The sequence below is a fragment of the Erpetoichthys calabaricus genome, chromosome 16, assembly GCF_900747795.2.
Source record: "Erpetoichthys calabaricus chromosome 16, fErpCal1.3, whole genome shotgun sequence".
Lineage (NCBI taxonomy): Eukaryota > Metazoa > Chordata > Cladistia > Polypteriformes > Polypteridae > Erpetoichthys > Erpetoichthys calabaricus.
Genome location: NC_041409.2, coordinates 3402884 through 3429874, shown reverse-complemented (window position 1 = coordinate 3429874; position 26991 = coordinate 3402884). Strand labels below are relative to the sequence as shown.

General features: G+C 40.8%; 1 protein-coding gene across 6 annotated transcripts in view; it reads left to right on the top strand.

The window, feature by feature from the left end:
• LOC114666816 (ATP-sensitive inward rectifier potassium channel 10-like) overlaps positions 1-26698 on the top strand; it is a 48886-nt gene extending 22188 nt beyond the window's left edge. For 2 of the 6 annotated variants that reach the window (XM_051920180.1, XM_051920175.1), the window contains exons 3-6: positions 3586-3947; positions 7441-7962; positions 22859-23983; positions 24080-26698. In XM_051920180.1, the coding sequence (XP_051776140.1) occupies positions 3596-3947; positions 7441-7962; positions 22859-23292 (1308 nt within the window). In that variant the 5' untranslated portion in view covers positions 3586-3595 and the 3' untranslated portion in view covers positions 23293-23983; positions 24080-26698. Of the gene's footprint in view, positions 1-3585; positions 3948-7440; positions 7963-22858; positions 23984-24051 lie in introns of all 6 variants that reach the window. The other 4 variants (XM_051920179.1, XM_051920176.1, XM_051920177.1 and 1 more) reach the window with 4 other exon arrangements.
• The last annotated feature ends 293 nt before the right edge of the window (positions 26699-26991 follow it).

Genomic DNA, 26991 nt, shown 5'->3' with positions numbered 1-26991 from the left:
CATTTGATAGCCAAGATTCGGCCAGCTCTCTAGCACTTTTAGTACTGGCCTTAAATTTTACTTGTACATTGGCCCAGTTAAATGTATGCCCTGTTGATTTAGTATGCGTGTAGATCAATGATAGTGAGTCCTTTCTTCTGACGGCGTTGCGATGTTCCTGTATACGTGTTGCGATTCTTTTTGATGTTTCTCTCATTTATACCGCTGGGCAAGAACTGCATGGAATGCTATAAACTGCGTTTCGTGTTTCTGCTGTCGATTTCTTGTTTTTAGCATTAAAGAGGACCGTGCGCAAATTGTTTGTGGGTTTGTGTGCTATTCTGACGCCTGTGTACCTACCTTCCACTTTGCCACAATTACATCATTTTTAATTTTTTTTATTGATTTTTAAAGGTTGTCCTGTTATACTACTATGTGGGCAGAGCCGAAGGGGACAGCTAGTAGTGTATAATAATAAAGTGAGATGATTAATAGGAAATAGTGGCACATAATATTTTCAAAGGGCGGCACGGTAGCACAGTGGTAGCGCTGCTGCCTCGCAGTTAGGAGACCTGGGTTCGCTTCCCGGGTCCTCCCTGCGTAGAGTTTGCATGTTCTCCCCGTGTCTGCGTGGGTTTCCTCCCACAGTCCAAAGACATGCAGGTTAGGTGGATTGGCGATCCTAAATTGTGCTTAGTGTGTGTGTGTGTGTGTGTGTGTGTGTGTGTGTGCGCGCCCTGTGCTGGCTGGGATTGGCTCCAGCAGACCCCCATGACCCTGTGTTAGGATATAGCGGGTTGGAAAATGACTGACTGACTGAATATTGTCAAACCACCTTAATCCAAATCAGGGTTGCAAGGAGAAATTGTGAAGCCAATTTCAGTAATAACTGCAAAAAGTACAAGAATCAATGGCATTATATCAAACAACTTTACACTTCGGCCCTTCTTTTATTCTGCTTATGCAGAGCAAGGTTGTGGAGAACCTGGAGCCTAACCAACAAGCATCAGGTACAACACAGGAACAGTTCCTAGAATGTCAGCCCATTGCAGCATTTCATGTGAATTACTCAATGAATTATCTGTGCAGCGCATCCATTTTTTTAACACCCCTTTTCCATTATTCTAGAGTGAACGCTAGTCCATCCCAAGGCACACTCATGCATTCCTAACCAATCAAAAGTGAGAGAAACCAGACCAAATGAAGAAGGACAATGCAAACATTGGGAGAATGTGCAAACTTCACAAGGGCACTGATGGGAAATTTGGACCCAAACAAATAGAGTAGCACTGTGAGACACCAGTGTGCCATCCTCTGAGAAACATTGTGTATGAAATGAATGCTGCTTTGAAAAATGCAGATGCCATCTTCATCAAAAACATATATTTAGTTGAATGAGAACTGATCAACTGGACAGGATATTAAAATGTTGTACCATTAATTCATTTCCCCTTACTCACCACCAGTTAGTTTCACTGAGCAAAGCACAGTGTGAAGATGGAGTAAGAGGACATAAATGCAGAACTTCCTGTCCAGCCAAAGAACTCCTTTTTCTTCAGGCTACAGAGATGTACTGCCGTCTATAAATTTCAAAGACTTTGTGCTTGAAAGAGGTGTGAAGAGTTAAATTTTGGCTACACTCTGTTCGGGCAGTTCTCTCGCTTAGTGGAATACAAATGAGAGGTCTTTGTCAGTGGACTGTGTGTCTCTGCCTCCTCTCTCACTGCCTCACACACAGAGGAGCTTTGTGAGTGGAAGCTTTTGTTCCTTTTATCTGCAGCTGGACAAAAGGGGCTTTTAGAGTTCTCGCCCCTGGATTGAGGGGGGGGGGGGGGGGGGGAGTACAAATGAAGGAAAAAAAAGAAAGGGATAGGTAGAGCGAGAAAGAGAGAAGTCTGCCATAATCAAAGTGTCCGTGGAGAAAGACAAAATGGTGGTGGTAGGGATGACAGGGGGTTTGCAAAATGCAGCCTGTGAGAGGTGCACAAGTGAGTGAGGCCGACTCAAATTAGGGGCCGAAAGGTGACCATCCTGCAAATTGGTTAGATAGGGTGGTTATACTGTATATACAAGTGCTGTATTGGGTCTTTCCATCTCTTAGTTGGCCTGCTGAGCGAAGGGAATCGTGAGAATCTCGAGTGTTCCCGTATCATTGGTAGACAAAGTTCCCGACACAGAACTCTCTTTCAGATGACAAACAAAGCATGAAGAGGCTAACATGGCCAAGTCTGACTGATAAAAATCAAACTTTCTCTTATGACAGGGAACAAAAAAAGAGAAAGAAAGAAAGAAACACATTCCTTTGTAGGATGAGTGAAATCAAAGAAATCTCTAATTATGTAACTGCCGAACCCCACACACTCACTCACACAAGGCCTCTGAGGAGAGCTCTGTAACTGGAGAGAGATAGCTTTTCACTGAGCAGAGTAGAAGGAGGGGGCGCACATGCAAGAAGGGCTTGTGTTGTAGTTGTAGAACGGGAGAGACAGACATGGATAATAAGAGATGGAAGATCAGGCAGTCAGAACTGGTTCACGTGATGGAACTTTCGGATGTGGGGAGTACATTTTCAAAAGAAAAGATAAGACGGAGAAGGAAGAAAGGCTCTGAATTGTTCCTGCCTAGAGAAAGAATACAGGCTGTTTATTTAAATATTTAAGCCAATTTAATACAGATAGCCCATTTTATTAGACATTCCATGTGTACTCCTTTATGACACGATCTGATATATGTTTGATGCTTATAATACAAATACTTAGCTATCAGAAAGACTACAACTGTATGGCTAGAAGTTGTTCAGTGACATTTAGCAGAAAAGCCAAGCAAAATGACACCTTTTATTGGCTAACTAAAAAGATTACAATATGCAAGCTTTCGAGGCAACTCAGGCCCCTTCTTCAGGCAAGATGTACCTGAGTTGCCTCGAAAGCCTGCATATTGTAATCTTTTTAGTTAGCCAATAAAAGGTGTTATTTTGCTTGGCTTTTCTCTACATTCATAATGGCTAACACGGTACAACACCCTAGAACTTCAGTGACATTTAGAAATCAAAGAATAATTATATGAAGCAATCACCTGTGGCTCACTTAGACAGGTGACCTTATTCACAACCTCATTGACTACCAGCAGGTATAAGAGCTAGGACTCCAAGAAGGAAGCACCTCCATGCCTAGACATGAAATGATGAGGAGTAGCAGTCCCTGTTTCTTTATAGTTTTGCAAAGGTGCCTTCCCAAATAAAGCCAACTGTTTGATATTAGGAGAAATGATTTGCCCATGAAGTTCAAATGAAACTCTCTTTCCTTTGCAGAATCCTGTAAAACAAGGTGACAATTCTAGAACACCTCAGTATCATGTTAATTTCTGGCTCATGCCTAAAGGGTCTTCTTCAGGGACCGTTTTTTGCTAAGCCTCCATCTTTTGGTTTTCCTCTTACAACAGGATGATTTTTTTTTAACCTAACTCATTTCCTTTCCTAGGTCATAAGTCATAGGGTCAAAATGTATTTCTATAAGGAAGATGGACATTTCAAGGTAAGGAAGACAAAGGTTTCGAGGTAAGCTAGTAATACTCTCTAAACTTGTTCTAATTCTCTCTACCTGACAGCTGCTCAAAGATGTCTACTACATCTCCCACTCACACTGCGTCCCCGACCAAGGTCTTCTACAGCCAGACCACCCAGACGGATGTGCTCAAGCCTCTTCTCGGCAGCCCAGGCTCTCAAGGCTCGAATACCACAGCAGCCCTGCGACGTAGAAGACGTGTCCTATCTAAAGATGGCAGGAGCAACGTTCGTATTAATCACATCAGCGGCCGCGGTGCCCTCTACTTGCGGGATCTGTGGACAACTTTTCTAGACATGCAGTGGCGTTACAAGTTTTTCTTCTTCTCCGCAACATTTGTAGGCACCTGGTTCCTGTTTGGGGTTTTGTGGTACCTGGTGGCTCTGGTGCATGGAGACTTGTTGGGTGAGGGTTTGTATGTTTTTGTGCGGGATTCTTGATGTGGTGCTTGTTTGTTGAAATCTGCCAATTTCTTCCTTTATCAATGTGAACTTGCATAGGCCCTGCCCAACCTCTATTAGGGGTATACCATCCATCCATCCATCCATCCATTCTCTTCCGCTTATCCAGTCGGGTCGCGGGGGCAGCAGCTTGAGCAGAGATGCCCAGACTTCCCTCTCCCCGGCCACTACTTCTAGCTCTTCCGGGGGAATCCCAAGGTGTTCCCAGGCCAGCCGAGAGACATAGTCCCTCCAGCATGTCCTGGGTCTTCCCCTGGGCCTCCTCCCAGTTAGATGTGCCCGGAACACCTCACCAGGGAGGCATCCAGGAGGCATCCTGATCAGATGCCCAAGCCACCTCATCTGACTCCTCTCTTGGGGGTATACATGCAGGAATTTTGTAGTAAGGAGCAAAGGTTTTTTTTTATTCTTTCCTAGCAGGATGCCTGTCATATTCATCAGTTTTTACTAAAACCAGTTTCACAATGCAGCCCCATGACCACCAGGTTACAAACCACTGTGCTCATGTAAAAGGCAAGAATAAAAGCATCACAAACTTACATAATATTAAAATAAAATAATTTAAAATTCTAAGATTTTTAAATTGTATTTCAAGAAAATAACATTTCATACAATCAAATCTAATTCATACAAGGAAGAAGATAACATTCCATACAATCAAGTCGAACTTAAGAAAACAGAATTCAACCCGCCTCCGAGAGAAGGAGAGGAGAGCCAATAGCAAGAGCAAATCTTTCAAAACAACAAAGAAGGGAGAATGTTCTTTTCTTGGATACAAGGGGGGCTCCGCCCCCTGCTCACTTTGCTCGCCTACCCCCGGCGTTGGGTATCCTGAAATATATTAGTCGAGCTCGTTCGTCTTGGAGCCGTGCCCGCTTTGCTTGCGGCATTTCAGACGCGCGTTGTAGGCGCCTGCGTTCATTGATTTTATCCAGGCGGGCTCGTGTTTGTATATCCGTCAGTCGAGGTCGTTCATTTTGAACCCGTGCCTGCTTTGCTTCCGCAGTTTCAGACGCGCATTGTAGGCGCCCGCGTTCATTGATCTTATCCAGGTGGGCTCGTGTTTGTATTGTTGAGCTGTATTGTGTTTGAATTCGGTGTAAAGCGTTCAGCGGTTTGTACAATCCCAAGCAGCACATTATTCCTAACTTCACTCCGCAGTAGTGCCACTCACAATATGGCGGTGACGCCTGCGCCTTCCGTAGTAGTGCCACTCACAATATGGCGGTGACGCCTGCGCCTTCCGTACTATCATTGTGGACCTGTGGGGCCGCCGTAGCCTCTTCCGTTTGAATCTGGGCTGCAGTGCAGAATCCTCTTTTTTGTGTGGCTGTGTCGGCTGTGTTGTGAGTTGTTAGCTATGGGCGCGTTGTTGCTTCATTTCTCATTTACGTCAGTTGAGCTCTTTCGTTTTTGGGCCGTGACTCCTTCGTTCACGGTGGATACGACTTCGCTTGTGGTTTATGAGACGCGTGTTGTACGCACCTGCGCAGTACGTCTCATGGTCCCATCGCCGTGCACCTGTGTCCATGCCATCCGGTTTACCATTCTCGGTTAGTAATATGGATAATTGCTTATTCCAAAATTTTTATAATTAGATCTTGCCAAATTATAAAAAAGTTCTGAACAGATTCTCTAAGTGTATATTTGATTTTTATCCCCATATTTAAAATAGTATGGAACATCAGTTACCCACTGACTTATAAAAGGTGGGCTGGGATTCTTCATTTAAGCAGAGTAAGTCTACATGCTAGTAGTGTGGTGAAGGCAAATACAATCAGTTTGTCCTTCTCCAACTTTAAGCCCGTCCTGGAGTCCACCAAACACAGTTGTTATTGGGTTAAGAGTGATTGTAACACCAAGGCTGTCTGATAGGCATTCAAGGGTTTTTGTCCAGAATGATGTCATTTTGGTGCGCTTCCAAAACATGTGGCCCAGTGAGGCCAGAGCTCAAATGGCAACATTCACATGTTGGATCTTGCCTTGGATTCATTTTGGACCATTTTAAATTAAATAAATGTAATAGATGAAATATTTTAAGTTGAATGATTACATGTTTTGCACATATGGAGCTAGAGTGTACTCTATACATGGCTGACTTCCACTCCTTTTCTGAGATATTAAGTGAAATGTCCTTTCCTCACCATACCCTAGGATCTTTGAAAGGAAGAGACTTTAATATATTTTATATATTATTGAGATGCTGTCTGAGTCTTCAAGACTGATCAGTATTTCTTCTAGAGTAGAAATGGGTGGGAGGTGAGGAAAATTAGACAGGTTCCTTTTAGCAAAGTTTCTGATTTGGAAATAGTGGAAAAAATGTGTTGATGGGAAGTTAAATTTGAAACATAATTGTTCATAAGATTCAAAGACATTATCCATATGTAAATCTCTAAGTATTTTAATCCCAGACATTTTCCAAAGATTAAATACTGTGTAGGTTTGAGAGGGTAGAAAAAAGGTGATTATCATGTACAGCTGCATTGGTTCCAAATTGATGAACAATTGGATTATTGGTATGTTGACTCTTCTTCTCCTTTCGGCTGCTCCCATTAGGGATTGCCACAGTGGATCATCTTCTTCCATATCTTAATGTCCTCTGCATCTTGTTCTGTCACACCCATCACCTGCATGTCCTCTCTCACCACATCCATAAACCTTCTCTTATGTCTTCCTCTTTTCCTCTTCCCTGGCAGCTCTATCCTTAGCATCCTTCTCCCAATATACCCAGCATCTCTCCTCTGCACATGTCCAAACCAACGCAATCTCGCCTCTCTGACTTTGTCTCCCAATCGTCCAACTTGATCTGACCCTCTAATGTACTCATTTCTAATCCTATCCATCCTTGTCACACCCAATGCAAATCTTAGCTTGTATATTTTCCACTCAGTAATAAAATTGAAATTATAGGTAGTGCCATGCCACCTTCTGCTTTAGATCTTTTGAATGCAAGGCTGTTTCGAATTCCAAATAAATTAGGTTGTAATTGAGTCTAACTTTTTAAAGAATGATTTGTTAATGTGTACGGGGATGCTTTGAAATTGAAAAAGAAGCTTGTGAAGGATGTTCATCTTGATAGTGCTGATTCTCCCTGCTAATGTGAGATGGTGTTTGGACCATCTGTTTATATCTTGTTTGATTTTTTTTCCAAGCTGATAGCAAAATTGTGTTGAAAAAGATTTTTATATTTACTTGTGATGTTTACCCCTATATATTTAAACCCTTCTGATAAAATAAATGGATAGATGTCTAGTCTAGTACTGTGTGCTAGAGTTCACTGGAAAAAGCACACTTTTATTCAAATTGACTACTGGTAAGAATGTTTGTGGGTCTGATGTATACAGTACCATATCATCTGCATATAATGATGTTCTCTGTTCAAGTCCTTCTCTTTTACTTTTTTAACTAAATGGTTTACAATATTTTTTTTTTTCTAGAATTTGATCCACCTTCCAATCACACTCCTTGCGTCATGCAGGTTCAGACCTTGACTGCAGCCTTCCTCTTTTCCCTGGAATCTCAGACCACAATTGGTTATGGCTTCCGCTGTATCACAGAGGAGTGCCCTGTTGCCATTCTTCTTCTCATCATTCAGCTGGTGATTACAATGGTGCTAGAAATCTTCATTACAGGTACCTTTCTAGCAAAACTGGCCAGGCCCAAAAAGCGCGGAGAGACTGTGAAATTCAGCCACCATGCCGTTATCTGCAGCTACGAAGGACGACCATCACTTATGATTCGCGTGGCCAACATGAGAAAGAGCCTGCTTATTGGCTGCCAGGTGACAGGCAAACTGCTTCAAAGCTCACTTACTAAAGAAGGCGAGACCATAAGGTTGGACCAACGCAATGTATCCTTCCAGGTGGACACAGCCAGTGACAGCCCCTTCCTCATTCTGCCACTGACTTTCTACCATGTCATCGACAACGAAAGCCCCTTTCGAGCCTGGGTTGACAAAGGTTAGAATATTGTTTCAATTCAATTTAGTTTTTGAATATTGTTCTTCATTGAGTGCACGCTCAATGCTCTATAATGATAATAATAATAGCAATAATAATATTAATAAATTTTGTTTATATAGTGCCTTTCTCTTTAACAAGGTTATAGGTATGATGCAAATACAGACTACAAATTACTAATTATGAAACACATACACATAACAGTATAGATTACTTGAACCTTTTTAATTAATTGAATGTTTTCTAGTTCTCTGTCTCTGATAAGATTGCTCTGACTAGTTAATATGGGTTTCCTGAAATACGCATGTTGGGTCATCCTTTAGCACAGTGTTTCTCAACCTTTAAGTATTTGCGACCTGAGTTTTCATAACAGTTTTAATTGTGCCCCCCTAACGTTTTTTTGAAAGGAGCCCACTAACACCAATTTGTTCTTTTTTAATTAATGATATATCATAGATGTATATTTTAATATACCTACTTAACTTTTATCGACATTTATCTAACTCTATATTTATTTTTCTAGTATCAGAATGTAGTTTAAGTTAATTTGTTTTGGTTTCAATAGATATATTTTTCATATTTTCAATTCTTGTTTTCTTTTTTTCACATCTTCACGCCCCCCTTTTTGTTACTTCACACCCCTCTAGGGGGGCCAGCCACACAGTTTGAGAACCACTGCTTTAGCATGTGTTATGGCGGGGTTACTCCAGTCTCTTCTTCAAGGCCATAGATTTTTCAGGTTTACTGGAGCAAATTTTGTAATTGTGGATTTATCTGCATATATACAGTTAGGTCCATAAATATTTGGACAAAGACAACTTTTTTCTAATTTTGGTTCTGTACATTACCACAATGAATTTTAAATGAAACAACTCAGATGCAGTTGAAGTGCAGACTTTCAGCTTTAATTCAGTGGGGTGAACAAAACAATTGCATAAAAATGTGAGGCAACTAAAGCATTTTTTTGAACACAATCCCTTCATTTCAGGGGCTCAAAAGTAATTGCACAATTGACTCAAAGGCTATTTCATGGGCAGGTGTGGGCAAGTCCGTCGTTATGTCATTATCAATTAAGCAGATAAAAGGCCTGGAGTTGATTTGCGGTGTGGTGCTTGCATGTGGAAGATTTTGCTGTGAACAGACAACATGCGGTCAAAGGAGCTCTCCATGCAGGTGGAAAAAAACCATCCGAGAAATTGCTACAATATTACGAGTGGCAAAATTTACAGTTTGGTACATCCAGAGAAAGAAAGCAAGCACTGGTGAACTCATCAATGCAAAAAGACCTGGACGTCCATGGAAGACAACAGTGGTGGATGATCGCAGAATCATTTCCATGGTGAAGAGAAACCCCTTCACAACAGCCAAGCAAGTGAACAACACTCTCCAGGGGGTAGGAGTATCGATATCCAAGTCTACCATAAAGAGAAGACTGCATGAAAGTAAATACAGAGGGTGCACTGCAAAGTGCAAGCCACTCATAAGCCTCAAGAATAGAAAGGCTAGATTGGACTTTGCTAAAGAACATCTAAAAAAGCCAGCACAGTTCTGGAAAAACATTCTTTAGACAGATGAAACCAAGATCAACCTCTACCAGAATGATGGCAAGAAAAAAAGTATGGAGAAGGTGTGGAACAGCTCATTATCCAAAGCATACCACATCATCTGTAAAACACGGTGGAGGCAGTGTGATGGCTTGGGCGTGCATGGCTGCCAGTGGCACTGGGACACTAGTGTTTATTGATGATGTGACACAGGACAGAAGCAGCCGAATGAATTCTGAGGTGTTCAGAGACATACTGTCTGCTCAAATCCAGCTAAATGCAGTCAAATTGATTGGGCGGCGTTTCAATATACAGATGGACAATGACCCAAAACATTCAGCCAAAGCAACCCAGGAGTTTATTAAAGCAAAGAAGTGGAAAATTCTTGAATGGCCAAGTCAGTCACCTGATCTTAACCCAATTGAGCATGCATTTCACTTGTTGAAGACTAAACTTCAGACAGAAAGGCCCACAAACAAACAGCAACTGAAAGCCGCTGCAGTAAAGGCAGAGCATTAAAAAGGAGGAAACCCAACATCTGGTGATGTCCAGGAGTTCAAGACTTCAGGCTGTCATTGTTAGCAAAGGGTTTTGAACCAAGTATTAGAAATGAACATTTTATTTCCAGTTATTTAATTTGTCCAATTACTTTTGAGCCCCTGAAATGAAGGGATTATGTTAAAAAAATGCTTTAGTTGTCTCACATTTTTATGCAATCATTTTGTTCACCCCACTGAATTAAAGCTGAAAGTCTGCACTTCAACTGCATCCGAGTTGTTTCATTTCAAATTCATTGTGGTAATGTACAGAACTAAAATTAGAAAAAAGTGGTCTCTGTCCAAATATTTATGGACCTAACTGTATTTAACTCCTGATTTTAAACAGACATGTTCTTTACCAGACTGGGAATTTCGCCTTTATGTGTTCATGCAGTATAGGAATTTTCATAATCATCTTTTGTGACGTCAAACTTACCAGTTCATTTCCCGTTGGAGCGTTGGTAAAAATTTGAGGTTTCTGTTGCTTGGCTGTAAACTGTGCAGAAAAAGCAATTAAGGTCTCATTTTGTTCATGAAATAAAAATAATTAAGAAAAAGGAAACATGTTATCAGATATTGCATTGTTTCAAATAACATGCAACCAGCAAATTCTATCTATAGTAAAGCTGATTATTACTATTTTTTATATTATGTATTTTTAAATTGAACACAATTGTTAAGTCACAATTTGGTGAGTTAGGCTAACAAAGTTATATCTGAATTGTCCCACTTGGGAACTACTGTACCTTTCGTAAAATTGATCACAACAAAGTTTTAGGCTCAGGTAGGCAACTGGGTAGGCATTTCATTTTCACTTAATATTTTGACTCTGTGAAGCAGTAAGAACCCATTGTACAGAGTTAAGCAGACAGAAAAGGAAACTAGGATGACAGTTTGAAACAAATTCTTATCAGTTATCACATCATTTTTCAAAAGTCCATGATCCCTGGGTAACATTTTAATTAATTGGAAACTAAACTGCAGTACTGTACACGATAAACTAGAAGCAGGCGCTTGGAGTGTATTTAAAACATGCCACATGCCCTACTGTAATATTACTTTACTGACTGTTGTGCCATCAGCCTGTTTCAGCCTCCTTCACGCAATAAGTTGACTTCAACCTCCATTACCCTATTTTAACCCAGGAAAGTATTGACCGAAGTTACAACCCAAGTCTTAGAGCTGGAGTAAAATGAACAATCTTATTCTGTTAGGTTTCTATCATTCAAGTATGGCTGCTTAAATAAAAGTTAGTATCAATTAGTAAGCGCAAGTAAGAGTTCACTGCACTTTTTATGCATGACAACAATAACCCTATACATCCGCAGTAGTGCTAGAACGTTTGTGTGCAATTTCAGTATTTTGTCTGTTTCTGCCTAAATGCGACCTAAAACATTATCCATATTACTAACCGAGAATGGTAAACCGGATGGCATGGACGCAGGTACACGGCGATGGGACCATGAGACATACTGCGCAGGCACGTACAGCTCAACTAACGGAAATAGCAAATAAAACAACCGCCATATTGTGAGTGGCACTACTGCGGAGTGAAGTTAGGAATAATGTGCTGCTTGGGATTGTACAAACAGCTGAACGCTCTACACCAAATTCAGACACAATACAGCTCAACGATACACACACAAGCCCACCTGGATAAGATCAATGAACGCAGGCGCCTACAACAAGCGTCAGAAACTGCGGAAGCAAAGCAGGCACGGGTTAAGACACTACGGGGTCCGCAAAGGTCCACAAAGATAGTACGGAATATATAAGGTATTGTAGCGTCCCACCCAGGTTGAGGGCTTTTTGGTTTTAAGTGACTGTTAGGTCCGATTGAGGGAAGGCGGAGTGCAGCATGGAGGACTGAAAGCGGGGTATTAATTTCATGCGGTAATAGGGGGGGCGTTGAAGAGGGTGCTAGAAAGTTGTGTTTGGGATTAGGAAGTCGGTGAAGTTAGGAATAATGTGCTGCTTGGGATTGTACAAACCGCTGAACGCTTTACACCAAATTCAAACACAATACAGCTCAACGATACACACACGAGCCCACCTGGATAAGATCAATGAACGCAGGCGCCTACAACAAGCGTCAGAAACTGCGGAAGCAAAGCAGGCACGGGTTAAGACACTACGGGGTCCGCAAAAGTCCACAAAGATAGTACGGAATATATAAGAGCACACCGATCAAAAAAAAATCAATCGTGTAAATTAAAAGCACATGATACACACAGATCATGTGCTCTCAGCGCATAGAAAGCGTGACAAAAGGTGATTAATCATCAGAACCAGGTGTAATTGAAAAAATACCAGGACAAATTGAGGTCTGAAGATACACATGCAGACAAAGGTACACAATATGAAAACAGTAAAATTCAAAAGTATTGTAGCGTCCTACCCAGGTTGAGGGCTTTTTAGTTTTAAGTGCGTCCACTATTAATGAACATTCATTAGGATTAATGAATATCATTTGCTGTCATTGTCATTCACTTAACTTCCCTGAAGAAACAACTGGCACTACAACTAATGAGTTTACACGTTGTTGTCAAAGGGGTCAGATTAGACTGCCTCCTTTACATGAATATCCTGAATATCTACGGATGTTTCTAACTAACAATGTACCCGAAAGTAAAAACATTATTGACTACAATAGATCCTACAATAGTTCATGCACTTTATCAACGATTTTACTACAAATGTTGTGTATAAACAAGTATTCCAATAGGTCCTTCTAATGTGCCATGCTATGGGTTCTTTACTTCCTTTGTTCGTCATCTACACCTTTACAATTCGATATATCTCATACATTCATCAATGTATTTCAGGTTACCCAACCCCGGGGGTAGGCGAGCGAAGCGGGCAGGGGGCGGAGCCCCCTTGTCAGAGATCTAAAACTAGATAAAAAGAACCAAATTGAACAAACAACAAAAACATGTTCATTTGTTTATTGAGGAAAATTATCCAATGTTGTACAGTGTTAGCCATTATGAATGTAGTCAGAAGTTAAGCAAAATGACACCTTTTATTGGCTAACTAAAAAGATACATCACATCTTAATATTACATCTTGCCTGAAGAAGGGGCCTGAGTTGCATCGAAAGCTTGCATATTGTAATCTTTTAAGTTAGCCAATAAAAGGTGTCATTTTGCTTGACTTCTCACTACATGTGAAAAAGTATGTAATTCTTTGTTTTCAATCTTTGTTTTCAATAACTGGTGTGACCCCACGTGTGGCAATACCTTCAACTAAACATTTCCAGTAACTGTTGATCAGCCCTGTACACTGGGTTGGAAGAACTTTCAACCATTCCTCTTTGCAGGTCTGCCCCAATGTTTGTGGTCATCCTTGCATAAATTGCTTGCTTCACGTCCTTCCACAACATTTCTATAGGATTAAGGTCAGGACTTTGACTCAACAATTCCAAAGCATGAAATGTCTTCTGCTTTGACTATTCTTTGGTAGAAGGGCTTGTGTGTTGTTGTCTTGCTGCTTAAGCCACTTTCTCTTGAAGCTTCAGTTCATGGTTGGATACATTTTCCTATACAATTTGCTGGTACAATTCAGAATTCATAGTTCTATTGATGATGTCAAGTCATCCTAGTCCAGAGATAGTAAAGCAGGTCCAACCTTTGGTACTGCCAACACAATGTCTCACAAATGAAATAAGGTTCTTATGCTGGAATGGAGTATTTGTTTTTCTCCAGATACCGTATAATGCTTCTCTTTCAAGCCAAATAGTTTGACTTTTAACTCATTCTTTGAAGGACATTCTTCAGACAGTGTTCTGGTTTATCCACGTGGTCTTTAGCAAACTTTAGACAGGTAGCAATGTTCTTCTTGGGTAGTAGTGGCTTAGTGCAATCCCCGCCATGCACACCTTCATTGTTTAGTGTTATCAGGGAGGTGGGCCCATGAACAACAGTATTAGCTAATACAAGAGAAGCCTTTAGATCCTTAGATGTTACTTAGGGGTTGTTTGTGACCTCCTGGAATATTACATGTCTTGCTCTTAGAGTGATCTTTATTGGCCGCCGACTCCCGAGGTGGGTAACAATGGTGCTAAATGTCCTCAAGTTGTGCACCATCAGAGTGGAAATCTTTAGAAATTGTTTTGTAACCTTTTTCAACGTTGATGAGCTTCAACATTTTTTCTTCTGAGGGCCTCAGAGATCCTCTTTGATTGAGGCATGGCACACTTCCACAAACTTGTGTGGTGAAGATCAGACTTTGACAGTGAAGACCCAGATTGATGTTCTTTAAACAGGGCAGGGCCTGCCATACTTACATCTGATTGTCATCCCCATTCATTCAAACACTTGACTAAATTCCCCTTAAAAATGAACTGCTAATCTTATGGGCTAACATACTTTTTCACACACAAATGTGTAACGTTGGATCATTTTCCTCAATAATTTCTCTTTATCTAGTTTTATAACTTATATAAATATCTGAACACATTCTATGTCATATATATATATAAAGAAAGAGAGAAAATTCATAAACTTCCTAGCACCATCATATGAACTTTTAACTGTAGGTCTTCACAATCTCCTGTCAGAAGAGAAAAACACAAAAAATCAATCAGCTGGGGAGAACAGCTTTATTTGGGGAAAATGGACGTATTTTGTAAGGGCTCATTGTTGCATCAGTTATTACTACACCATTTTTTATCACCAGACACTGTACAGGAGGAACAGAGACATGTTGCTTAAATTTCAACAAAAATGCAAAATTGTAATAGGTCTGTTACAGCAGAGTGTCAGAACAAATATTTTGAGATTAGGATACAAGTTTGCTCAATTTCACACTGAAGGCTTATTGTGAAATATATACTTCAGGACAAAGAGTGGAGACTAAGCGGAAATGTGTTCAAGAAGAGATCCTGAAAGGAGTTTTGTGTTTTTTTTTTTTTTTTTTTTTTAACACAAGAAGCTATAGAAGTCTGGAACAAATACTGTTTGTACTAAGTCATGTAGCATAGATGGAGACCATGACAGCTTTAAAAACTATCTGAATGAGACACTGGTTCGACTATTAATTACATGACAACCTCAATGGACTGAATGATCCCCTCTTGTCTGTCAGACTTTTTACAGTATGTTCTTATGTGAATCCACAATCTCAGAGGAGAAATATAAAAATAAGTCTAATTATGAGTTCAGTTCAATTAGAACCCCCTGTAACTGGGGGACGGTGGTCGATGTTGGCATGTCACTCTATTAGTTCAGATACTGTCAGACTTTTACAATCTAAACCTTTTAACCATCTGATGGTAGCAAATAGCTAGTTAGGGTTAGAAGAATTTTTCACATGGAGTGTGAATTGACAAGCTATCGTCTCTTGTCCATCATATGTTTTGAATTCAAATGAACTGAAAAAATTGTGGCAACTGCTCATCTTTTGCTTAATATGGTATACTGTAAGTGATCTCGTCCTCCAAACAAGTTTGCAGTAAGGAGACTGTGGAAGATTGTGGGTTCGCTTCCTGGTTCCTCCCTGTGTGGATATGGCTTTGAGTACTGAGAAAAGCGCTTGTAAAAGACCAGGCCCCAGACACAGATGGACAGACACCATATGCCTTACAATACAAACGTTTTATTTTTCTTCAGCCGTGGGGCACTCCTTCCCCGTGTCCCACAGGCCCAACACAGTCCCACAAGCACTTAAATAACACATAAACCACAGCAACAATCCTTCTGGCAGCACCACCACCACCACTCCTCCTCAGGCTTAGTCCTCCTCCTCCCGACTCTGGCTCTCTCGAGTGGTGGTGGTTGGCCTTTTTTATACCCCACCCGGAGGTATTCCAGGTGCTTGATCACCTGGGCCTAATTGCATTTCCGGGTGGGGCTGAGGAACTGACCAGCCGGGCTGCAAAGTCCATGCAGCTCCCCCTGGCGGCCATCCGAGCCCCCAACCAGGCTGTGGAGGACTTCATCTCCCATGGAGCCATGCGCCTGGCTGGGGAATCATCGTTTGCCAGGGAGGCTGCCACCAAGCGTCCCGGGGGAGGTATTGAGCTGTCCATGGTAGCTCCCCCGGAACAGATGCAGTAGGGCCGTCCCTGCCGGGCATGGGACCCGGCTGTCCTTCACACGCTATATAAATGTAATGAATTATTTATTATTTATTATTAATACTTGGACAGAATACAAGTCTATCACATGTAGGCTGAAACAAGAATACACACTGCCTATTTAGAGTGATCTTACATAAACAACTCTGACATGGACGACACTCACATGTGCACAGGGAGAGTGTGCAAACTTCACATAATCATAGAGTTGGAAAATTAGCCCAGGCCCCCCGAGGTGTGAAACCACGTGGGTAACCATTACACCTCCATGCTGCTGTCCTTTAAGGTAAATGTTGGTAAACAGTTATGTAGTGAATCAGCATTAAACAAGCAGTCAGCGTGGACTGATGTTCAGGTACTTTGGTGTCCTATCTACAGCCTAATGACTTGTGTGTAGGCTGATTGGTGACCCTAACTTGGGACCAATGACCAAATGGGAATGGGCATTGGTGTGTGCTCTATAAAGGATTGGCCTCCTGTCCTGGCTTGGTTTCTACTTTATGCCTGATGTTCCCAGGATAGGCTTCAACTCAGCTGGGCCCTACCAAAGATGGATAGATGGATGGATGACTATTAAACAAGCAGAATAGATGTCAAGTCTTCTTCTGAGTAGTCAGTGACTGGCCTATAAGAAAATGCATATTGAAAAATGTGATTAATTCTGTATCCACACATGATCAATCCAATTCAATTAATTTTGTTCCTATAAAGCTCATTTTTAAAACCTTGAACTATTACAAACATACCCATCCTATAATCATCATAATCCAGAAACATCAGCTGCGAGACAGGAACCAGTACAGAATTGGAAGCCAGAGCAAAGCAGGCAACATTTACACAAACAAGCCATTCTCCCTCACACAGGATCAATTAGCCTAACACACACTTATATCTATTGTATATATGGCTGAAATAAAATACTAAATTGAATAAAAATACCATGCACACTCACTGGCCACTTTATTTGGTACATCATGCTAGTAAGAGTTGGACCCCCTTTTACCTTCAGAACTGCCATAATTCTTCATGAAATAAATTCAATAAGGTGCTGGAAACATTCCTCAGGGATTTTGGTCCATACTGACATGATAGCATAATGCAGTTGCTGCAGATTTGTCAGCTGCACATCCATGATGCAAATCTCCTGTTCCACCACATCCCAGATGTGCTCTGTTGGATTGAGATCTGGCAATTGTGGAGGCCATTTGAGTCTAGTGAACTTGTTGTCATGTTCAAGAAACCAGTTTGAGGTGATTTGAGCTTTGTGACATGGCACGTTACCCTGTTGAAAGTAGCCATCAGAAGATGAGCACACTGTGGTCATAAAGGGATTGGCATGGTCAGCAACAATACTCATGAAGACTGTGGCATTTAAACAATGCTCAGTTGGTACTGAGGGGCCCAAAGTGTGCTAACAAAATATTCTCCACACCATTGCATGACCACAGCCTGAAAAGTTGATACAATGCAGGATGGATCCATACTCTCATGTTGCTGACTCCAAATTCTGACCCTACCATCTGAATGTCACAGAGGAAATTGAGACTCATCAGGCCAGACAACATTTTTCCAATCTTCTATTGTCCAATTTTGATGAGCCTGTGCAAATCATAGCCTCAGTTGCTTTTATCTGACAGGAGTGACACCTGGTGTGGTCTCCTGCTGCTGTAGCCCATCTGTTTCAAGGTTTGACATGTTGTGCATTCAGAGATGCTCTTCTGCATACCTCAGTTGCAACAAGTAGTTATTTGAGTTACCGTTGCCTTTCTATCAGCTCAAACCAGTCTGGCCATTCTACTCTGAACTCTGGCATCAGCAAGGCATTTTTGCTCAGAGAACTGCAGCTCACTGGATATTTTCCCTTTTTCAGACTATTCTCTGTAAACCCTAGAGATGGTTGTGCGTGAAAATCCCAGTAGATCAGCAGTTTCTGAAATACTCAGACCAGCCCATCTGGCACCCCCAACCCTGCCATGTTCAGAGTCACTTCAATCACCTTTCTGCCCATTGTGATACTTGGTTTGAACTTTAGCAGGTTGTCTTGACAATGTCTACATGCCGAAATGCACTGAGGTGCTGCCATGTGATTGGCTGATTAGATATTTGAAGCAGTTGAACAGGTGTACCTAATAAAGTGGCCGGTGAGTGTATTTACCACATTATTTCCCAAGTAAATAATAATTTTGGAAAGCTTCCAAATGATCATGGTAAATTCAAAGCAGCACCAGGCTCTAAATAACAGACAGTTTGCAATGAAATTCCAAAGTAAATATCTCTATCCAGGACTACCTGCCAAGATTGAACTCCCCTGAACTAGACGCATTTGCCTAAATCAGCAAAAATGGAGTTGGTTAAACATCTAATTCAATTAAAGGGTTGATAAAAAGAACCTGCCAACACTGTGGACCCTGAGCACCTGAAGCGATCACCCCGCTTTAAACAGTGAAAGCCGCTACATCAGTAACATTGCAGTGACATGCAGCAGCTCCACTCTACATGCTAAACAAGTAGATAGTTTATGACCAATTTCAAAATGCAGACCACAATGCAGTGCTTCACAGCTCGAACCCTGGGTACACAAATTGACCATTGGTTGTGCTAATGTTCTGTGTTTTCCCCAAGTCTGCACAGGATTTCTGTCACGTTCTAAAAGCATGCTTGTTAGTTAGGCCCAGTATGAGTAAACAAATACAGATGTTTAGATGTGTAAGTAATTGAGTCCTGCAATTGACTGGAGCCCATCTAGGATTGGTTTCTGACACATTCCAGAAATATTCAAGTTATGTTAATTGGTGACTCTAAAAAGACCCAGTATGAGCAAAAGAGTGGGGGTGTTCAAGTGTGCCCAGCAATGGACGTTTGGCCCATTCAGAGTTGGTTCCTACCTACTGTCAGGTTAGAATTCTGCCTCCTTGAACGTCAGCTGGATTTAAATGGGTTCAGTATTGGGTGATTGAATGGTCAAAAATGCATAAACACATACAGTATATATGAAATAATAATTGCATGTAAATGTAGTTGTTTATAAAATGGTTACAAGACTTCACCACTGTATGAAAACAGAAAGCTGTTCAGTCTGGTAAGGAGAGGCCTAACAGCTGAGTACATGGCAGGAGACTAAGGACATAAAACTTTGATGAACATATTGACACACAGGCTTTCTTCTGAGGTGCTAGCAGACCAGAATAGCATGTGTTGGAGAAAACTTACCTGGACATCCAAAGAACATATGATGAGAAGAACAAACAAAGACAGAAAGAACAGACGTGCTTACTGCACAGACATGACTGCCCTATCAGTTACTGTATATAATCTGGAGTATCACATATGCTGGAATTACATTAGAATGAATTCAAGTTCCTAAATAAAGTTATGTGCTCTACTAGCTGGGTTACTGGACTTGCAGACACTAAGTCCACATCTTCAACTCACTGACCAAATTGCTTTTCTAGCTATATTTTGTACTGTAAATACTTTAAACTATATACTACTAGGGGGCTCCACCCCCTGCTCGCTTTGCTCGCCAACCCCTGGGTATGGGTAACCGGATGTACAATTTAAAGAGACTGTTATTTTCATAGGAACTGTTACATAAGCATTATAGACCTAACTATTTTACATTTCAGTGAGTGATTAACCAAAGTTAAAAATAGTAAAACGTAATAAATTGAAAGAAATTTATGTTTCATGTTGCGTTATAGGTATTTGTTGTGTTATACATTTTCATTCTGATCGTCTTTGATATTAACTCGCAAATACTTTTTAAAATTTTACTTTTACTTTACAACTTCAGTAAAAACAATATTTGGAATTAACTTTTCGTCAATATCGCATTGAATTTTGATTCCGTGTTTAGACTTACATCATGAAAACGTAACGTATAACTGCCCATGAGTGAATTTTGTTTCTTTCTCTCTAATAAACAAACTGACTTTTCTTTTAACACTTTTTTTCTTTTGAGTCCCAACACACTGAATCTTTTAAATGAGGTCCGTGAGATAATATAATAATACCATAATTCAGGATAAGTTTCTCTGTTTGGAATTTCAGCACACTAGACAACCCTATCTACATAATCAGCAGTTAATAATTCATTTTGCAAAGTAACCAATAAATGCATGTCAGGCAACCCCATTTTTGAAATTCGATCGTGTAAATGTATGCTCTGATTTGACTGAACACCGTTTTGAGTTCTTCAGGTGTTTTTTTGCTTTGCGCCCCCACCCCATTACCTATCGTCGATGAGGGAGGAGCAAAAGCTTCAGGTTCATCAAAAATTTCCATCTCCAGTTTTCGATGGAGCTCGATGTTTTAGTGTCCCCTGATACCAAAAACATTGATATCTCGATGTTGGGTGTTTGTCTGTGTCTTGAGGACGGTCTAGTGCTAAAATACCAAACTCGAAACTTAAGTCTGTTATGAGATGACAGTATGCTGATTAGTTTTCGAGCCGAATCATGCAAGAGAAAGAGGCACTGTAGAGGAACCATCAAATATCATAATTCTGCAATTAATTATGAATTCTTCTCGTCAATTGCCATTGTAATGACCTATGTCATGATCAGAAAGATCAGCATCAGAGCGATAAATAATTAGTGAAATGTTAGAGAATAGTTCAGGTAACTTGGTTCATAGGGAGCAAAGCCTACCGATCCCAAAAGTAAGGTCTCCAAAGCGGTGGGGATGTAGAGAAACTGTTCGTACGGCTGTTGGCCACACTGTTGTGATTGGTGCTTCCTCCACTCCCAAACAAGCATGTGCGGCTTCGCTGGGATGCTCAATCTTGGCTTGGCAGCCCTTGAAAATGGAGCTCCCATTTAACACTACCGCCAAGTGCGAAGTTCACGCAGGAGACCGTCAATTTCCGACGAGACAGTCGCAAAGGTTGAGGAAAACATGCGTAAAGATCCGCGGTTGGAACTTCATCACCCACCCACCTTATAGTCCAGACTTGGCATCCAATGACTACCACCTGTTCCCTAAGTTGAAAGAACATTTGTCCAGAAGGCAATTCTGCTCCTACGAAGAGGTGAAAGATGAGGTTCAACGCTTCCTGAAGGACATGGCGGCGAGCTGGTATGACATGGGCATTCTAAAACTACCACAGCGTCTACAAAAATGCATCGACCGAAATGGCGATTATGTAGAAAAACAAATAAGTCTTCAACCTTTAAAATAATGTAAACATTATAGAAAATAAACAGTTGTTTGTATTTCTAAAAAAATAGGAGACCTTACTTTTGGGATTGCCCTCGTATATACGAGAAAAAGATCAGACAAACATAATAACGTTGAACAAACACAATTAATATTCTGCACAGCAGCCCTTGCACAACTTCACTCATGTACATTGGACATTGTGTAGACGTAACTTCCACCCATGAATTTTTAAACTTGCTTCTTTCTTGACCGCATCAAGCACAAGGCAGGACTTCAACCTAAATGGAACATCAGTACTATGAAGAACACCCTCACAAAAATACACACATAGAGCCAACTTTAAAGTTGTCAACTAATTTAAGCAAAATCATTAGGAACCTAGACAGAACATTCACACTCCACACTGAGAACTAAACTCAGGCAGCAATGCACAGCACACAACAGGCAATTTATTTCTTACAAATTCTGAAAACATCACAAACTCCTAACAGTTCTCAGAATTAGTTCATTCTTCTTCCCAACTTTGAACTGCTTATTATAAGGATGGCATGTGAAGAAATAAACAGTGACATGGTCAGTCTGCGCTAGATGTGTAGCAGTGGTAGACTGTTGAGCTTGCAGATGATTGCTTAGTGGGATTCTTGGCGGCATGCACAGTTACCAAGGCTTAACAAAAGGCACAGGGCAGACTGGACGTGATGTCTCGAGGATTTGGGGAAAAGCAGCCTCACTCAGCTTGCCTTTCACTAGTTACAGCAGTCTGGGTGAGAAGTAAAAGTCACGAGTGCCTCTTGTTTAGCATGAAACTCCCACACAATACCTGGCTTCAAATAAATAAATAAACCTGCTCTCTCCAAACTATGACAATTTGCAGTTCTTCACGCCCTCACTCTAAAGTGGTGATGGCATGATGGCATGTTCTCCTACCAGTCTTGACTTTTTGACTCTCGTTACCAATTCTATTTAGGCCTTTACTTTAGTGTGTGCTGTGCCATTTCCTCTGTGCGTGATTCAGATTATCAATCGGACTGCAGACCCACTTTGTCAGTTGTAACACTGTGCATTTCATTCTCATGCAAATATTAATGTTTTTATTGCCTTTTAATTTGGCTTTCTTCCTTTCATAGGGTGTGGTGAGTAGGAAGTGTATTCTTGCTACAGTACCTTTCATTTTTTGTATCACTAGTGATTGTTGCGATAAGATCGAGCTGCCCCAAAACGCTGCCCTAGATACGTAAGTTAAGAAAATTGATGGATGGTCGCATGAATCGATGTATCCAAGGTGTCATCTGATTATTCATTTCAGTATTAATAAATCCTATGGTTGTAACATTAACAGCATTGTTTGTAGCAACAAATCTGCTAGTTCTATAGCTGAGAGGCTCATTCATTACATCTCATTTACAAGGGCATTTATGGACAGCCCATTACAAAGCAAACAGAACCAGATATGAAAGTAACAAGAGAGGTCTTTGAAGCTCACATGTGCCTGTAGCAATGAACGGGGCAGGTTGACAATATGAAAAAGATGACCCATTGTGAACTTCAGGAAATTAACTTGATGCTGTCTTTTACAGGAGGAGGCTGGACAGATCCAGAACTCGCCGACTTTGAACTTCTAGTTATCCTCAGTGCCACCGTGGAGCCCACCAGTGCCACCTGCCAAGTGCGTACCTCCTATCTCCCGGACGAAATCCTTTGGGGTTATGAGTTCCCGCCTGTCGTCTCCCTCTCTCCATCTGGCAAATATGTAGCTGACTTTTCTTTTTTTGACAAAGTGGCTAAATCTCCAAACCCACCAGTTTTCAAGAAAGCTCCACCAAACACACCCAGTCCTACTCATCACAGCCATGATGGCCATCATTATGTTCCCTCCTCATGCAGCGAGACCATCAATTCCGAGAAGATGAGACTGGAGCAGAGCTACAGAGAGAGATCAACCAGCGACGACCGGGAGAGAACCAGGGTTCGAGACAGCAGCCCACTGAGTGTCAGGATCAGTAATGTGTAGTCTGGAACACAAGCTTCAAAGCAGACTTCAGAACTGGAAGAACGTAGCCTGAACCTGCCTGTGTGCACGCACATTCGTCCTTACACATGAGTGCGGGGATGCCTGCACTAGCACGCATGCGGGTAGAATACAAGCCCTCCTCTACCCACAACACACCTTCTAACCAGCAACATAGGCCCCCAGGCAAAGTAGTGCACTGGGGCACCTGTTTTGATAGCAGAACATAGAAATCAGAACCATCGTGGGCCCCTATGCCCCTGGGGCTCCCAGTCAGTGCCCATACGTTAAGACAGCCCCGCTTTTAACGCCTAACCTCTCTTTACACCAATTTTCAAAATGTTGATCTTATTCTTTAGCAAAATTGACAGCAGCTTTTTGAAAAAAATGTTCAGAAAGAGGGGTTAAATTGGAAAATGAACACACGCAACACATACTTCGTCTGGTAGTGTCTGGAGCCCAGCCCAGCTCTCTACTGTAGTTTTTACAATGACTGCTCTGTGCTAACTCAATGTTTATTTCACATTTGCCAAAAAACAGAATAAATAAACTACAGCTTACTTTGTATAAGTTACATAATGATAACGCCCAGTCAATTAGTGACTCTAATTAGTACTAATGAAGCCTGTGAATGGAAAAAAAGATTGAGAAAAGCAGAATGATATGTGAGTGCAAAGGTTGGTCACTGAAATGAGTAGATAGATAGATAGATAGATAGATAGATAGATAGATAGATAGATAGATAGATAGATAGATAGATAGATAGATAGATAGATAGATAGATAGATAGATAGATAGATAGATAGATAGATAGATAGATAGATAGATAGATAGATAGATAGATAGATAGATAGATAGATGTCCAGAACATTCCAATACTTGAAAGATTTTAAATCCCCAGGGAATTGATTTAGCTCTCTTTTTTTAAAAGAGAAACTACGAGACACCCTTACTTTGAAAGGACAATAATAATAATAACAATAATAATACATTTCCGATGTGTCTCTAAAAGTCTGAAAATGGTGCTTTTCATAGAAAGCAATGGCAAGAAAACGAGGAGGAACTGCTACTTGCTTTTTGTTAGGATCGAGTTCTTTATTAAAAGTAGTGATGCACATACTGCTGGCAGCGGGGACTTCTACAAGATCATCTGTATTACTGCAGGTAATCTTTGCAGGTTTAATTGTATTGTATGAAAGAGGAACAACGTCTTAAGACGTTCGCTGTGTCCAATATTGTTTGGTTCCATGCAGTGCTGTGGAACAATGCACGATACTTTAGTAACGAACTTAATGTTAAAGTCCAAATTTCACACACTCATCTTCTGGTCCCTCGTCTTAGTTTGTGTTTTCTTATAAAGAGAATGGATGGGAGTTAAGGATGAAATCATCCATCCATCCATTTTCCAACCCGCTGAATCCAAACACAGGGTCACAGGGGTCTGCTGGAGCCAATCCCAGCCAACACAGGTGCCAACCCACCGCAGGACACACACAAACACACCATGCGGCCAATTTAGAATCGCCAATCCACCTAACCTGCATGTCTTTGGACTGTGGGAGGAAACCCACGCAAACACGGGGAGAACATGCAAACTCCACGCAGGGAGGACCCAGGAAGTGAACCCGGGTACCCAGGTCTCCCAACTGCGAGGCAGCAGCGCTACCCACTGCACCACCATGCTGCCCAGGATGAAATCATTAGAAGAAAAAAAGTAAGGCGTAGAGAGCATCATTTCTTGTTCGGTACATGAATTAGAACGTTACAAAGTCTTAGAACAGGCCATTCAGCCCAACAAAGCTGGCCAGTTCTATCCACGTAATTCTACTTAATTAACAGTATGACAATATGCGACAGTGTGGTGCTTTCGTCAGCACTTTTATCTCATGGATCCTGCATCGCTGAATAAAGATTCTGGTCATTGTCTGGTGGAGTCTACCCGCCATTTGTTACGTACATTTCCTCCATTTACTCTCGCTATGTGTTTACGTTGGTATTTAGTTAACTGCATTCCCACACACCTTCTGAAACCCATTTAACCAAATTCAGGGTTGCTCCACTGGGTTCAAGGCAGGAACAAACCCTAGACAGGGCCTCAATCCGTCTGTTGCAGGAAACACTTACACACAAGGTCAATACAGAGATGCCAATTAATCCATCCTGCATGTGTTTGGGATGGAGAACGCAGACTCACACACACAAAAGGAGAAGGTGCAAACTCGACACCGACAATGGTGCTTGAACTATGAAGCAGCATATTAAGTTAATTAGACAACGTGAAGAGAGTGGCTGTGTGGGTCTTCTGACGGAGTGACGCAGGTAGGTTCATCCTGGATTTACTGGGATTGACACCAGTTTCAGTAAGCACTTTTACAATAAAGCAAACTTCTAAAAACATAGCAATTCAAGAGAGTGCCATTTGCCACTAAATCCTCCGTTTCCTGTTTACTAATGACAAAATCTTAGTAATGAATACGTGTGACCTTCCAGGACCAAAACTGTCATTCGCGCTTATGACAGCTTTATGCTCATATTTAATCCCTAAAGAAATGTTTTTTTTTATTTAAGCGTTTTTGAAATCTTATTCTAATAAAACACTTTGGCGATTCATTTTTCCCTGTTCTTTAAACACTGTGACTGCCAATGAATGCTGCTTGTAACGTTATCTGTCACATTGTTTGTAAGATGATGACAGCTCACTGTAGTCAGACTGACATCAAAAGGCATGCGCTTCCCGAGGTGTAGTGCTGATTCCCTCGGCCTCCTGCAAGCATACGGAGGGACTTGAGAGGACTAGCTGGTAAAAATGGACGGCACATTGTATATACTGAAGCAAAAAACCTGACTTAACAGTACTAGATGCACTTTTCTATTATCTTATAATTAAACTTAGATGTATAGTTTGTTTTTAATGAACAGAGTTTTATTTTTTTTAATGATTAGTATTTGACTAATAATACATTTGATTTTCCAAGTACTGATTACCTGTTACAGGCTAGTTTTAATATTTCTGTGACTAGTGACATCAAGAGCATTAAATGTGGTCTAAAATGAAAAAAGGCAAAAATGCACCTACCTGGAAAAAGTGAACTTAATAGAAAGTCACAGGATAAGCTTGATCATAAGAGTCTCCTCCAAAATTAATGTAATTGATGCTGCTTCTCATTAACTGGAATAAATACAAGCACAAATACTTTTTACATTAAAGTTTCTGTAAAGGAAGAATACCACTAGCTGGCTTCTATTGCTTGAAACCATTTATATATTATGCAATTATTTGCCATTTACAAGTTATTATTTTACTCAAAATTGCTGCCTTTTCATGCTGTTAAAAACTGCATTTTAGTCTAACGGTTACAATTTTGTTATTGCTTTACAAGATGTGTTTTAAATACATTTTGAATATGCATTACTGTATTGAGTCTGAGTGTTTATTTTTGTTTGGTGTCATTTGATTTTAAGAAAGAAAGAAAGAAAGAAAGAAAGAAAGAAAGAAAGAAAGAAAGAAAGAAAGAAAGAAAGAAAGAAAGAAAGAAAATATTACCAGTCTGTAAACAGTGATTGTTTTTTCAGTTTTTTCAATGTGGATCAAAATCTTTGTCACCCCATTCTAGGCTGGATGTCTAAGGACTGAGGGGATATTGTAGGGGGCAGTTATTTAGGATACATTTAGTATTTTGCAAATCAAAGTTATTTTATCCC